The following is a 13,971-nucleotide window of genomic DNA, read 5'->3' as shown; positions in this document are numbered from 1 at the left end:
TTAGAATTATTATTTATTAAATAATAGAATGTTTAAATATTTTATCATTCATTAAGCAGGTGAAATTTGTTTTTCCAAAGCCCACACAAAGGAAGTTCAGAAACCCAAAAACTAGAGTGTAATATGCTGGAAAATTTGTTTGTTGTCACTAATCTTTTCAGGTATGCTAAAGCATCACCCTTCCCATACCTCTCCTGAGCATCAGCCTGGAAACAAAGGAAAAACTGCCCTAACTGAAATCTATAAGCTCCATACTTGGAATTTTAACTTGGAATCTTATAAAGTGACAAGATGAAATTTTATACCCCCTTTTTATCATGTTGGTATACTACAGGTCAGATTATGAGGAAAATAACATCCTAATAAGAGATTTACATATGTCTATAGAAAACAGCTTTAAACCAGAAAAAAAAATAAGACTGGGAACTCTATGAATTACAAGTAGCAAAGTGTTAAAATCAATATAATTAAATATCAGAGTTAAATTGACAGTTCTAACTCTGGCATGATGGCTAAGTTGATTTGCATATAGTAGAGAAGTGGAAGAAGGACACAACACGAACACCAACTGAGCTTATAAACTTTGTGATCCAAAACTGCCTGGTTTTGCACCTCTGGAAACTAATCAGATTTGCCTGAGGTCTCTACTCAGAGATATACAAACCTCAGTTTTTCATTTGGCAAACTGGAGTTTCAGGTGTTTTAACATCTTGTTAAATGGCATCTAGCTAGTTGGCTCAAGCTAAATTAACCCATTAAGCAGGTTTTTGCTACCATTTTACTGAATAAGCTGTCATCAACCTGTGAAAATAAAACAACTTTCCTATTTCAGCCCATATCATTTACATATTGTATTCCTCAGCAGCAATTAGAATCTGTGCAGCACCTTTAATTCCTCAGTGCATTTCTGACTTTAAATACACATCAACTACAGTGCAATGTAAGTCAAATTTGACAAACCTAAGAACTATTGACAGTAAATCAATAAAATGACTTATTTTTTTCCACTGAGCACAGGAAGAACTTTGTGCAATGGTGTCATGACATAAACTTCTTTTATGTCTTCCAAAGACATTTATTTTAAAACTTACATCTTGTGTATGCCTTTTCTGTATCCAAGAGCTAGATTATAAAAGCTCTTTAAGCACCTAAAATTTATCAAGATTATTAGGCCTTTAAATAACCTTTAGATGCTATCTGCATATCTCAGGTATCTAAAACTCAGGCAATCAAACTGCATTTAGATGCTTCATCTCCATAAACAATCCCCATAAAATATTCACAACATTCTGTGTGAATACTTGGTTCTTGCGGTTACTACAGAAACCACTTACAAGTAGAAAGAGGGCTCTTTAGGTTCCAGAAAAGAATCCTGTATGCTTTTCATGCACTTATTTATCCTCTTCTGTCTTGAGGGAAAGTAATGCTGTAACGTGTAGTCTTATGCAGTACACTAGCTATAATAAGCTTCTGCCTTACACCAGAATCTTTTCTGAGAATGGCACTTTCTTTAGAGCACCACAAGATGAAAAACATGTGATTGGCCCACAGAACTCTATTCCAATCTCTATCGCTGTGTGACTTCTTTGACCATGGCCCTGTATTCTGGTAATACAACTATTGCTTGCACTCAAACCATCCAAAGGTTTGAGGTCAACTACATCTTTGATCGAAGCATAAAATATACAAATCCAGTGAGTGAGACGAACTGCTAAAATTTTTATGTTGACAAGGGTAAAAATCAAAGAATTAAAGAGTTAATGCAAAAAAGGAAACATGAAGCAATGACTTCAAAGTCATTGCTCTATAATGACTTTAGCTCAGTAATTGCTTATAATGACTATAGCTCAATAACATTGAGCTATAAAGCTCAAAGTGTAGCTCTATATGAGCTACATATATTCTTCAAACGTTTCTAAAATATTGGCATGTTCATTTGCTAATTTGAAATTATTCAGATAAATGAACAATTAAACTTTACAGATCCCATCATACAATACTTCAGAAGTGCAACACAATGAAACTATTGCATAAATTAATTTTAAAAATGTTTCCAATTTTCATTTTCAGTACACTATTAATAACAATAAAAGAAAATATTTTTGTTTTAAAGGGATCATTTTCTAAAAACAAGACAAAAAGAAAATTGACTTTTAAAAACTCATATCAATTGTCATTTAGTAGCAATATCCATAAAATCTTTAAATGTTATCAACAGAAAAAAATGTTCACAAGATTACTTATGGCTCATCTAACACAATCTAAACAACTGCTATATAACTATGGTACCAATCTTCAAGGAACAGAACCTGATATTTTTTCAAATATGAAATATTTGAATATGAAAAGGCTTCTAAAAATCTAAAGTGCAGTAGAACTCTGTCAGCAAAGGTGTTACACATCACCCCTGGTCCAGACTAAGTGGAAAATTAGATAAATAAATTGCAATAACTTCTAATAAATTTGAAGATTAAATTGGTCCTAATGCAGGATATGTTTTCAAACAAATCCTTCCTTACCACTATAATATTAGATTTAATTTTAGCTAATGAACAGAAAGTCACTTAAGACCCAGCAATGAAAGTTTATTTGCATGAAGGTGATTTTGATTTTCAGGAACTAAAGGGAGACCAGAATAATGGCAATGGAAGGGAAAAAAAAAAAAATCGAACTATTTATGTCAATGTGAAGAAATTGGAAAGGACAGCAAAATGGAATTCTTTATAATTTTCATAAAATAAAATTAAAAAAAAAAAAGAATTATGCAGAAGTGAAATAGTAGAAATTTCACTTACTAAAAAAATAAGCATCATTATGAAAGAGATATCTAAATGAATAAAATAAGAAAATATAGAGAAGGAGACGTGATTTAGCTTGATTTTTGTTGGGATTTGACATGATGCCACACTATTTTCACCAAGAAGGGAAATACAGACTGGATTAATACATTTACAATGTGGTATTATCATTTAGAAAAATACAGTGTGTGTGATTTTTTAGTAAAGCTACTATGCTATGTTTTCAGTCTACAGAATATTAAAACAAACACCCCAGCAACTGTCTGAATAAAGATTAAAGTAATATTTGGCCTCATGCCTCTAAACAATTTTAGTCACAGAAATGAAGTTTTTCCGTTGACAGGAACAGTAAACAGTGATATTCATACCGTCATAAATCCATCCAGCAAACCTGAATCAGGTTTAGGAGGTGCTTGCAATCGCTCCATAGACCACTTTTCAATGATAGATGAAACCTGGCTATTTTCCGTGTTTAGAATTCTGAATCCTGTCATGTTAACACCACTATACCGATAGGGTTCCACATCCAAGGCAAAGAGGTCCTGAAAAAAAAAAAAAATGACCATCATGTAAATCTTTTAATATACTGCAATTCTTCTTTCAGTTTTTAGACCCATTTGCAGTACTGACATTTTCATGAACAACAGTGCTACGTATGCTAAGAAGTATGTTCTGTTTATTTGGGGGTCTGCACCGATGAGCAGATCACTCAGCTGAGCAAATAAGTCAGCTGACCCTATAGTGGGAGTAAGTGGGAGTAAGCTGGCTGACAAAGAGAGAAAGCTTCAATTGCCTTAAAAAAAAAAAAAAAAAAAAAAAAAAAAAAAAAAAAAAAAAAAAAAAAAAAAAAAAAAGAAAGCCTGTTTAGGGTAAGTTCAGTTGCAGAACTATATCTCCTATTAGTCAGAAATGCTCCAGTAGGCATAAATTTTATTAATAATTGCTACAAATATTGTTACTAATCATTTCTTATTTGGCTTACCAAAACAGACTTTAAATGATAAAAATAAACAGAACAGTCTCCTTGTATTTTCAGTCCATATGAAACTTTAATGTTGACCTTTAACCATTAAAAAAGGAGTGGGGGATGGGGAGAATGTACATGGCCTTCACTTATTGCAGCTTTTGATTATTTTTTACATTTAACCAAAAGCATTCTTCACATTTATCAATCATACTTCCAAACACAGACATATCTTTGATTAGTAATTTCTCTCTACAAGCATAACCTTTGCCAACTGATGTAATTTTAATATATATGTATGTACACGTATGTATATTTACCTCCCTTCAGCACACACAGAGGCAAAAGTAAATGAATAAAAAGAAGAAAATCAAATTTTAGATCAAGCAAGTAAACTCATGATTATTCCAGTCCTCCAGTTATCCTCCAATCCTGAGAGAATCCTTAGAAACAATGTAGACAATAGGAAATTTGGGTAAAAGATCAAGTTTTAAATAGAAAAAAATAATAATAAAACAAAATGAAATAAAACTAAAATTTAATTTTGATTAACAAAACAGTCATGACAACTGTCTTAGCTAAACCCAAACAAATTTTCATTTGGTTTGCTTCTTATTTTTTGTTTCCTTTTAAATAAAATTTTGAAGTGATATAATGAGGTGACATAATCACAGACACTACTGTTCTGTAACATATTTTTAGTTTCATTGAACACAGACATTCTCAAAATCATTCAAACTTTGTTTTTAATTTCCTTTTTTTTTTTTCTTGTTGGCAGTATAATGCAGTTTACATTTCTATGAAATGGTAGTGTTGGGTGTAATACTTGTCTGAATCCATTTATTTATTGACTAGAACTGAAGAAAATATAATATGTACTATGGAAAAACAGAATATAATTCATTATTCATTGTTGACACTGAGCCTCCCCAAAATCAACCAGTCACTAACCATTTTCAATTATAGCTAGTAATTATGATAATGTTTTCCATGACACCTAAGGTGCTACAGGTGCTAAAACGTTTTTAAGTTATACATTTATGAATAACCTAACTCATGTCTTCTTTCTAAAGAAACAAAATATTCTATTGTGAAGGAAAGACCAACAATAACTATAAGTATGTTACATCTTTCCCTTTAAAAACTCTCTATTTTTACTGTGAAAAAAAAACTCAGAACCCCAGGTGTAATTATTTAATCCAAACACGTTCATGTTTACACTGGAATATAATAAATGTACAAAACAATATTATATCCATATATTACAGAAACACACAGGTTGGCGTATTAATGAGCTACTACATTAGACCCTGAATCAATCATAGGAGAGTATGCAGAAGACTGCTGTAAACACTGTGACTGGAAAATTTATTTGACAGGACTTTCAACATGTCAGGTAAGAAGCAATTAATATATCAAAACAACTAATTTCTGATGCAGGTTCCAAAGCTACATTGCAAAATCAAAATCTATCATCTGTCTGCACACATTAAATTATTCTTTGATAATTCCAAATGCATATAATCCCAGTCCCTTCTCAAAAACCTAGTGTTCCAATAAGGAAATAAGTCTGATGGAAACCCTGTTTTATAAACATAGCTTTAAGAATAAAAATTAAATGCATGGTATGTATGGACAGCATACCACTCAAAGAAGCAATTTTCACCAACAGCAAAAGACAGAAAACCTAGGACTTAATGAGGGAAGTTTGCATGCAATCCTGAATCCACAGGTGATAGCACAATTTAACCTTCTAAAGTGAGAGAGAGACTTGCAAAGGGTATTTTGCTTTTACACTTCTAATGAGCTTCACAAATTATTTTGCTTTCTATTCAACAAGCTATTTCCACATTAATGTTTTCCGTAAACTTGTTTTGAGATTCTGAGATGAACTGCCCATCCTACCACAAAGGATTTATTTTGTTAAGGACTTAAACATGTATATGATTTTAAACATAGGTCACTTCAAGCATGGCACATCTGTCTCATGCTTGAAATGACTTGTGTTTTAAGAACCTTAATGAACTGTAATCTAAATAGGCAAATTTGAGCATAAATGAAAACAGAGAAATGCACACAACTGTATTATGTACTTAATCCTATTTAAAAGTTTTAAACTGTACTACAGTCGATCGTTTTCTCAGGTCTGTCAGTTTTCCAGGCACACTCTTGAACAATAATTAAACCATCCTGATGAGTTTTCATTGAAAGTAAGAAAACTCAATAGAGAAAACATCATGTACTTACACACCAATCCAGAGAGACCTTTTTTTTTTCACTTTGTCAGGTAATATAATTAAGGAAAGTGACATCTTTGTTAGATGTCACCGTATGTTTTTATAAGCCACTTACCAGTGTGGTAAAGATATAGTGATAGTATTCTGTCATCATTCCCATAGCTAAAGCCTTAAAAAAATAAACAAAAGATTAATGTTTCTGAGGACACACAATCCATTTTTATCACACTTAACATGGTAAATGAAAAGCTGCAGAAGAACACTACTGGGATCAGACTACAGGGTTGGAATTGTACTAAAATTAGGTCAAGCAAGTCATTTCCTAGCAGTTAGAGCAGATTACTGACTATTAAAGGAATTTATGAAGCAGATCTTCTGATAGAAAGAATATTATTAGACTGTTTAGTGCAGTAAATGTGAAAGAGGTTTATAGTTTTACATACTAATGGGTGCATTAAGTTGCCACACAAATTTTCAGTTGACAATATTTTCATTCATTATCAAACCCTCCCCTTAAAAAGAATAACCTAATAGGATATGTTTTTTCTATTTTGATGAACAATATTGTGCATTTAAAACAAGGACCCAAGCTTATGCTTTGGATGTACATTTTTCCAACCATGAAAGAAAATACTCCTGATTCAAAGTTTCACTAGCAGAATACATAGTAACTTCTTCTGTCTTGCTAACTTTGCATTATCAAATAGTTACTGATCAACTGTGCATTTTAAAACTTCATACTTTTTTGTTAACAGTATAAGAATAAATATTTGTAGATATGCTTTTAAAGTAATAAGCTAGGGATGTCTCATCACTATTCATTACAGACAGTTTCACCTGAAAAGCAGATACAGATAAACAATATCCTCTTACTCTGCTCAAAAGCAACAATAGTCTAGTATGATTTATGAAAGCATTTAAGTACCTATAGTAATTTTTACTTAATTTTAGCACTGTTAAAAAAAAAAAAAAAAAAAAAAAAACAATAACAATAACAACAAAAAAAACTATACAAATAAGGAATATTCTCTTCCTTTCCAAGAATTACAAACAGAATTCTTTGCCAAGTTTCTACCAGTTACACCTCCTTAAATGCACTGATGGCAATAATTATACAATTGTCACAATAGCAGAATCTGTATACAAAAGAATTATCGGTTTTGAAGACAGTGAGAGCTTTTTTACTTGCAACATTGTCTGAGAAAATGACTAGTCTGTATGTTCTTTTCCAAATAAAAGTGAAAAGCTAAAACAAATTTGAAAAGGCAGCTGCAGATCAGATTTTTTATCTTTGACAAGACTGGAAAGGTGTTGTTACAGTTTTTGCCAAAGGATGTCTTTACCTGTATATAGAACTGTAGTATAGTCTACCAACAGCAATTTAAAATCTGCTTAACACAGGAAAACCATTATCTCATGAGAAATATCACAACTTCATTAGAAACCGTATAACACCAAACACAGCTAGCTTTTAATAAATAAATAAATAAATAAATAAATGTTTTTAAATCAAGCTATCTTTTTCCCTATACCTAAAACGCTTGTAGCCATCTGTACCTTATCTGCTTATAAGGGGACTTCCATTCTCCAAACAATCTCCCCACAAGAATATTCGTGATTCTGCTATGTTCTGGTATAGTGTCTTTTCCAGGTTTTCTTTCTCTCACTTTCCTCACTTTTCAAAAGACATCAATCCTTTTTCCTCTTGAAAACATTGTCAATTCTCTGCCTTCGTTATTCCAGTGCTTCCACTAACTATTTAAATATTGTCTTCCATCCCTGTTTCCCTGGTGATGCAGTTACCACTGATATTTGTCTTGATTTAATTATGTAGTCTGAATGGTGGGAATTTCTTTTCCATTCCACAATGTATTTTTGACCAGAAAACAGTAATTGCCTTTACACTGGCCTCTCAAAGTACTGTTTTTTCTGTATTTCCAACCTGTTTTTATTCCAGCCAACTTCATTCTTAATCCTTCCAATCCCTCCCAAAATGAAATCCCTTGTCATGTCTCCCCAAGTTCATATCTCCATTTCTCTCCCCCCAAAAATGATTAATTCATGGTTTGCAAATGAATCTTTATATAAATAAAGACCTTTTTTTTTTTTATATTAACATTTTTAGTAAACACCTGTACACAGTGCTTTTGGAATTATATCTCTAAATAACAAATTATCTTAACATACTTTTTGTCAATTTTGATAGCAGGAGCTCATGCTCAGCTGCAGAATTACCAATTTTAGACATACTTAAAACATTGCAATATCGGTGCTGGATGGAAAATTTCAAGATTACAGAAATTGTAAAAAGGTCTAAACACTCATGAAAGAATTGTTCATTTAACTTCTTTCTATAACCTTTAGGATGAGCAGAGAGGCTTGATAAAACAGCTTATAATCTGATTTAAAGAAATTGAATGCCCATTGTTGAGTCTTGGGACATGATTAATTACAGAATGCTTTTTATTTTCTTCCTCATTCCTATAATATTTTTATTTTCTTCTCCTATTTTTTTCACGTTTTATATTTTGAAAGAAAAATTTATTTTCACCTGAAATGTACTAGGTGCAGTATAAGTACATTGATGGAGTTATTTTTAGTACTGCAGCTTTGTACTGCCTTTAATACATATTTTCCATCTGCATTTTTAAGATGTTAAAATAATTAAATATACATTTAATGATTTGGACTAAACAATTGAATTAATTTGGCTGGCTTACGTTAAGTGAAGAGCAAAAACCACCAGCAGATATTCAAGTGACTAAGAATTAATAAGAGTATTTTAATCAATGCACAATAAAGTAACAAATGATAGTATGCATATACGTTTACTATCATATTTAATTGTACCCAAAACAGTACCCCGAAGTACCTTTAAATGAGAGACTTTTTTTTTTCAAATCTTAGAGGTTGTATTTACTTGGTTTTTCAAACTAAATCATACAGTATGATAGCAAACAGAATATAAATATGAATTAAAGTCACTAAAAGCTGTGCATTAGAAATGTACTATATTGTTTTGTTTTAGGTATTTTTCCTATCATTATTGCAAGTTATAGCTCAATTAAAAAAAAAAAAAAAAAGGAAAGAAAAACAGCATCTGAGAAATTCTCAGTCTTTGAAGCTCACTCACTAAACTAAAGGAGATACACAAAGGCATGCATTTTTGCACATTTCATTGTTACAGTAAGCTTTTTTAAGAATTACATCCTTCGTACACCGCTGTATCACCACCTTTTCTTGGAAGACACCACTGGAATCTGATTCTGCAACATAAAGACTGCAAGTATTTGGGATTCTGCTATATCTTGCCTACTCATCTTACTTATATGCAACAGAGCAAACACTTGAAAGCATCTATCCAAATGTATTCAGATTCTTTACAGTGCTATTAGCAGTGTAGGAGAATATGGTTCTAAATATATCTATTAGTTCTAGCCTTCCAGTGGATCACAATGTGTTCATTTGGTAAAATACTATTCAAATATCACTACCTGATTAAAAGCCCACAACTTAGAAGCTTCAACTGAAAAAAAAAAATCATTTTACAAAACAAATCTAAACAAGCATTTAAAACCATGGTTTTAATCAATTCCCCAAAATACCAATTCTTCATAGTTGCAACGCTGACACATCTTATGGTGCATCTTTCCCCTGTGAAGTGCATTGTAAAATACCTTTCCTCCACACATGGAACAATCAGTTTCTTTAAAAAGAAAAAGAAAAGAAAAAAAAAAAAAAAAAAAAGCCATCATGAAAGCAGCTACCATTACAGTCACCAGTAAAATTCTCTCTGAAAGCCTTGGCCGATTTTCAGCTAGGCCTCAGTAAAACTAACATGCACTTCTACTGCTTGTTAAATGCCATTAAGACTGGATATTACTTTCATTTATTAGGGTTGAAGAAGATTAGGCTATCTAAAGCAAAATGAGGATTACCTGTTTTAAGATGCCTGCTGCCATTTCATGGCTGCAGTCAAAGATTACATGGAATTCCTTGCCTCTTTTCATCTCCTTTAGCAATGGCTTTGCATCTTTCGTGTCAGCTGGTAACTGACGGATTTTTAGTCTCAGGTTGTACCGTGACGGAGCCTTGATGAGCTCTTGTAATCGAATAAGGCCTTAAAGAAAATAGAGGAGTCAAAGGAAAAGAAAATTATCAAAACAAGAACCTGATTTGCTAGCAGGACAACTTACTACAAACATTCAAAATTTTCTGATTTTCTCTCCCTTCTCAATAGGTTGCCACTGATACACAGAAAAGTATAAAAAAATAAAAATAAAAATAAAGTATCTGCACTCCCAGTACTTTCTTATCACACATCTTTCTTCTACCTTAATATTAACAGACAGTAAGCAGCCTCAGTTAGGATTACATTACAAACGACAAATCTTCCTTCATGGAATTATGATATTCCTCTTCAAAGAATGTATATAATTATTTTACTTCAGTTAAAGTGATAGATCAGACTAAGAATTTGTAATCTGACTAGCCAGTCTCCTAACTAATCTATCAGGTTTACATACAAAATTGTGGATCACTTCAGCATTGTAGAACATTCTTGGATAATCCAAATGATAGTACTAACTGAATTTATCTGTTTTGTTCATACAGGTAACAAAATATATACGCAGCAGCAAAGACAATGACTAAATGACTTATGTTATTGCATTCCTCTTCAATACTTCATAATCCCATTTTGAATTATTTAACTTTTACTATGGAAGTAGATGCAGAAACTTTTTTCCAAAAATCTTGCTGTTCACAGCAACACACCAGTCCATGGTGTGGTGTACATATCATTGACTGGTCTGTGACCAATAGTGCATATTAGGTTGTTGAACTGTCTTAGAATGACAGGGTAAAGACTGCCTCCTACGAAGCAGCAGCTTATTTTAACATCAGCAAAACAGATGTATTGTGCTGTGCTAACTTCCTTCTTACATTAGAGGATGCTATATTTACTGGCAGTAACAAGGCTTACTGCTCACCATTACATTTCCTGAACACATATAATACACCGGACTGTCAAAAAATGGAACCTCTGCTTAGGATTTCATTTACAGCAGGGTCATGGCCTAAATTAAGTGTTTCTAAAATTTGAAATAGCTCACTTCATCAAAAAATATTAATAGAAATTATTTATTATTATTTACTTATCACAGGCACGTTGTATAAAAATATATATAGTATTTTATCTCTAAATATTCTCCCTTGTTACGATTGGATGTCAAAGTTGATGTCAAGACATCAACTGTCTTGATTTCAGGAAAATATTTAATGTAACATGGAAGTATACTACAGCCTCCACAAGAAATTTTTATAACCTCTTCTATACAGAAGATTTACTTCGGTTTTGTATATAGTCTTTTTCCAACATACAGTGTTTGTTTAACAACATAACACAGAGATTTTAACAACAAAATACTTCTGTGATGTTTTGTTATGATACTTTTAGATTGTAAAAATCATAGCTCTAATCATTTCCAGCAGAATCAGACCAGTAGAGAATATATCTGAAAGATAATGTCAGTCACCTCTATTTAATCATCCCTCCTTTTTTTGACCCTGCAAAAGATCCACATTACTTCTCAACAGTTGCTGCTGAAATTAACTGGAACAGAAATTATTGCTTACTATACAAAACTTTTCTAAACTAAGATTGCAGGGATCCAGCAGAGGAATCCAGTAGATCTCTCAGGTTCAGAGGCAGAGTGAGGAAGGCTGTAGGACATTCTGAATCCATACAAAATTTTAAGTAGTCTATACAAATGCATTCTTGCTTGAGGGGTTTATGATGGGGCAGAAACAGTAGCTCCTAGTGCAACGGAGTACTAGCATAGATCTGGGATAGATGGGTAGTAATTCCCTGAGGACAATCTTGCTGTGCAATCAATTTAAGAAATTTTTCTTCACTCACAGGTCTGTGTCATGGATACAATATCTCATATTCATCACATTTTTTTTGGTAACACTCCTAGCACACACACACACATTGTTCAAACTGAGACAACTGTTACTGATAGTTAAATTATCTTCCAAATTTCCATCTTCTATGAAACATTTCTATAGGATCTTCATTACTTCAAGTATTGTGAAAAAATAAATCCTGTAAGACAGTATGTGCTGATTATCTTCCTTATAAAGTTATGATGTGAAATAACGATAACGTTTTTTCTACATAAGAGTATGCCAAAATTTTAAGGTTAGAGCAAAATGTTTTAGCTCAAGAGGGGATAAAAAATAATTCCACATGTTCCATATTATTTTTGTTTGCTACGAAAAGCCAACTGGAAACTTTTTAACTAAAATAATTTTGACTTATTGCATTATATTGGGCATGTCTAATTTTAGATTTGTCTGGCTTTACTTACTTTATTTTGTTTTGTTTGTCCTGCTTTGAAAATGAAATAAAAGCCAACAATAAAAAAATCACAGAAATTTCTTATTGGCTATCTCTGGTAGAGGTCCTGAGGGCAGAACAGATATGGAAACTAAAGAACTTTATCACGACTAGAACTGGTCCATGCTTGCTAAGACAAAAAGAAGTAATAGCTAGAATGTATGTGACCTCTGAGAAAATGGCAGTTATGAGCCCACACGGTTGTGAAAATAGTACTTTTAGTAACTATAATTCAAATAAAAAAACTTGCCATATTTACCTCAAATGTCATAATGGTATTACAGAAAATGAATTAATGTATTTAATGGAAGCTTAAATGGGTTTAATACTTGATTTCTAAATGACCTTGAATAAATACGCTTAAAAGCCATCTTGAGGAGGTGTTTTTTTCTTTAGCTGAAAAGCTTATCCATCTACTACAAATTACCTTCATTTTCTGATGACCTAGAACAACTGTTTGAATGTAAAACTTTGACAAACAAAATCTAGCATGCACCACTATCCTTATTAAGACTATCAAAAAAAAAAAAAAGACAATAACATGCCAACAAAAACACTTAGGATTGTCCCCAAGCCTTTCCCAGTTCCTTAAGACTAAGAAAGAAACTGGATTGTTCCGTTATCTATACTGTTTTCCTCAAAAAATAAGATCTATGGAATGTACAGAAAAAATGAAAGCTATCTGAAAAATAAATATTAGTTGCCAAAATATGTTAAGAGAGATCGAAGATAGGAGATTCAGAAGTGCATCACTGCTAGAGTCTTAAATTGAAGCAGTGATTATAAAATACGCAGCTGTCCAAATTGAGGAAAATTTCAAACTGCATCTCAACCACACAGTTGTTGGATAACAGCATGATGAATTTTTCCTCAGGATCTCTGCAATCTTAAATACATTTGTCTTTTTTTGTGTATGTGTGGTGGTTTTTTGTTGTTGTTGTTTGTTTTCCCCAAATGAATCAAATTTTATTTCATTCAGGAGGCCAGGAATAAATAAAGTATTGTAGACTACTCTTAAGTGCACTGTTATCAAAATCTGCAGCTGGAGTTGCTTACTGGAAGACAAACAGACACTTGTTATTATGATGGTTACGGCAGTTATCTTAGAGAGGAAACACCTGGGCTTTAGTCCTTATTCTCATATTTCTATAATGAATCACTTTTCAACAGCAAAGGACAAAAAAAAAAAAAAAAAAAATGTTCCTTTTGAGCATCATTTATTTAGAAGGGCAAAATGCCTAACTTGTATGTCTTACTTATACGTGAAGGTGTTACATCAATTGTGCAAGTTGAAGACAGGAGAAACAGTTAAGATTGTCAAGAAATGGTAAAATGGGATGGAAAGAAGTGGAAAAGGGCATCTAGTTTTCTCTGTTGCAAGCCCATAGGTTCCAAAATTTTAGTAAACAAAAGTAGGACATTCTAAACTGACAGATCCCTTGGTCTATCCCCATTTCTTGCACCAATGCAATTGCTACCTTTTAGAACCTTGGTCTTTTACTGTAAGGCCCAAGGTTTGTTACAGAATGGTGAGAAGTGTTTTACGGCCTACAGGAGCTTACAATACTC

The 13,971-nt window shown here is 32.3% G+C and overlaps 1 protein-coding gene across 10 annotated transcripts in view; it reads right to left on the bottom strand.

Moving 5' to 3' along the window:
- The window catches only part of GRIK2 (glutamate ionotropic receptor kainate type subunit 2), a 411,568-nt gene that overhangs the window by 246,249 nt on the left and 151,348 nt on the right, over window positions 1–13,971 (bottom strand). For 9 of the 10 annotated variants that reach the window (XM_040551172.1, XM_040551173.1, XM_040551174.1 and 6 more), the window contains 3 exons: window positions 9,938–10,119; window positions 6,115–6,168; window positions 3,167–3,340 (listed from right to left, as the gene is read on the bottom strand). In XM_040551172.1, coding sequence (XP_040407106.1) covers window positions 3,167–3,340; window positions 6,115–6,168; window positions 9,938–10,119 — 410 coding nt within the window. The remainder of the gene's footprint in view (window positions 1–3,166; window positions 3,341–6,114; window positions 6,169–9,937; window positions 10,120–13,971) is intronic. The other variant, XM_040551178.1, reaches the window with a different exon arrangement.

Source organism: Cygnus olor, chromosome 3 (assembly GCF_009769625.2).
Source record: "Cygnus olor isolate bCygOlo1 chromosome 3, bCygOlo1.pri.v2, whole genome shotgun sequence".
NCBI lineage: Eukaryota > Metazoa > Chordata > Aves > Anseriformes > Anatidae > Cygnus > Cygnus olor.
This window is presented reverse-complemented; position numbering and strand designations above follow the sequence as displayed.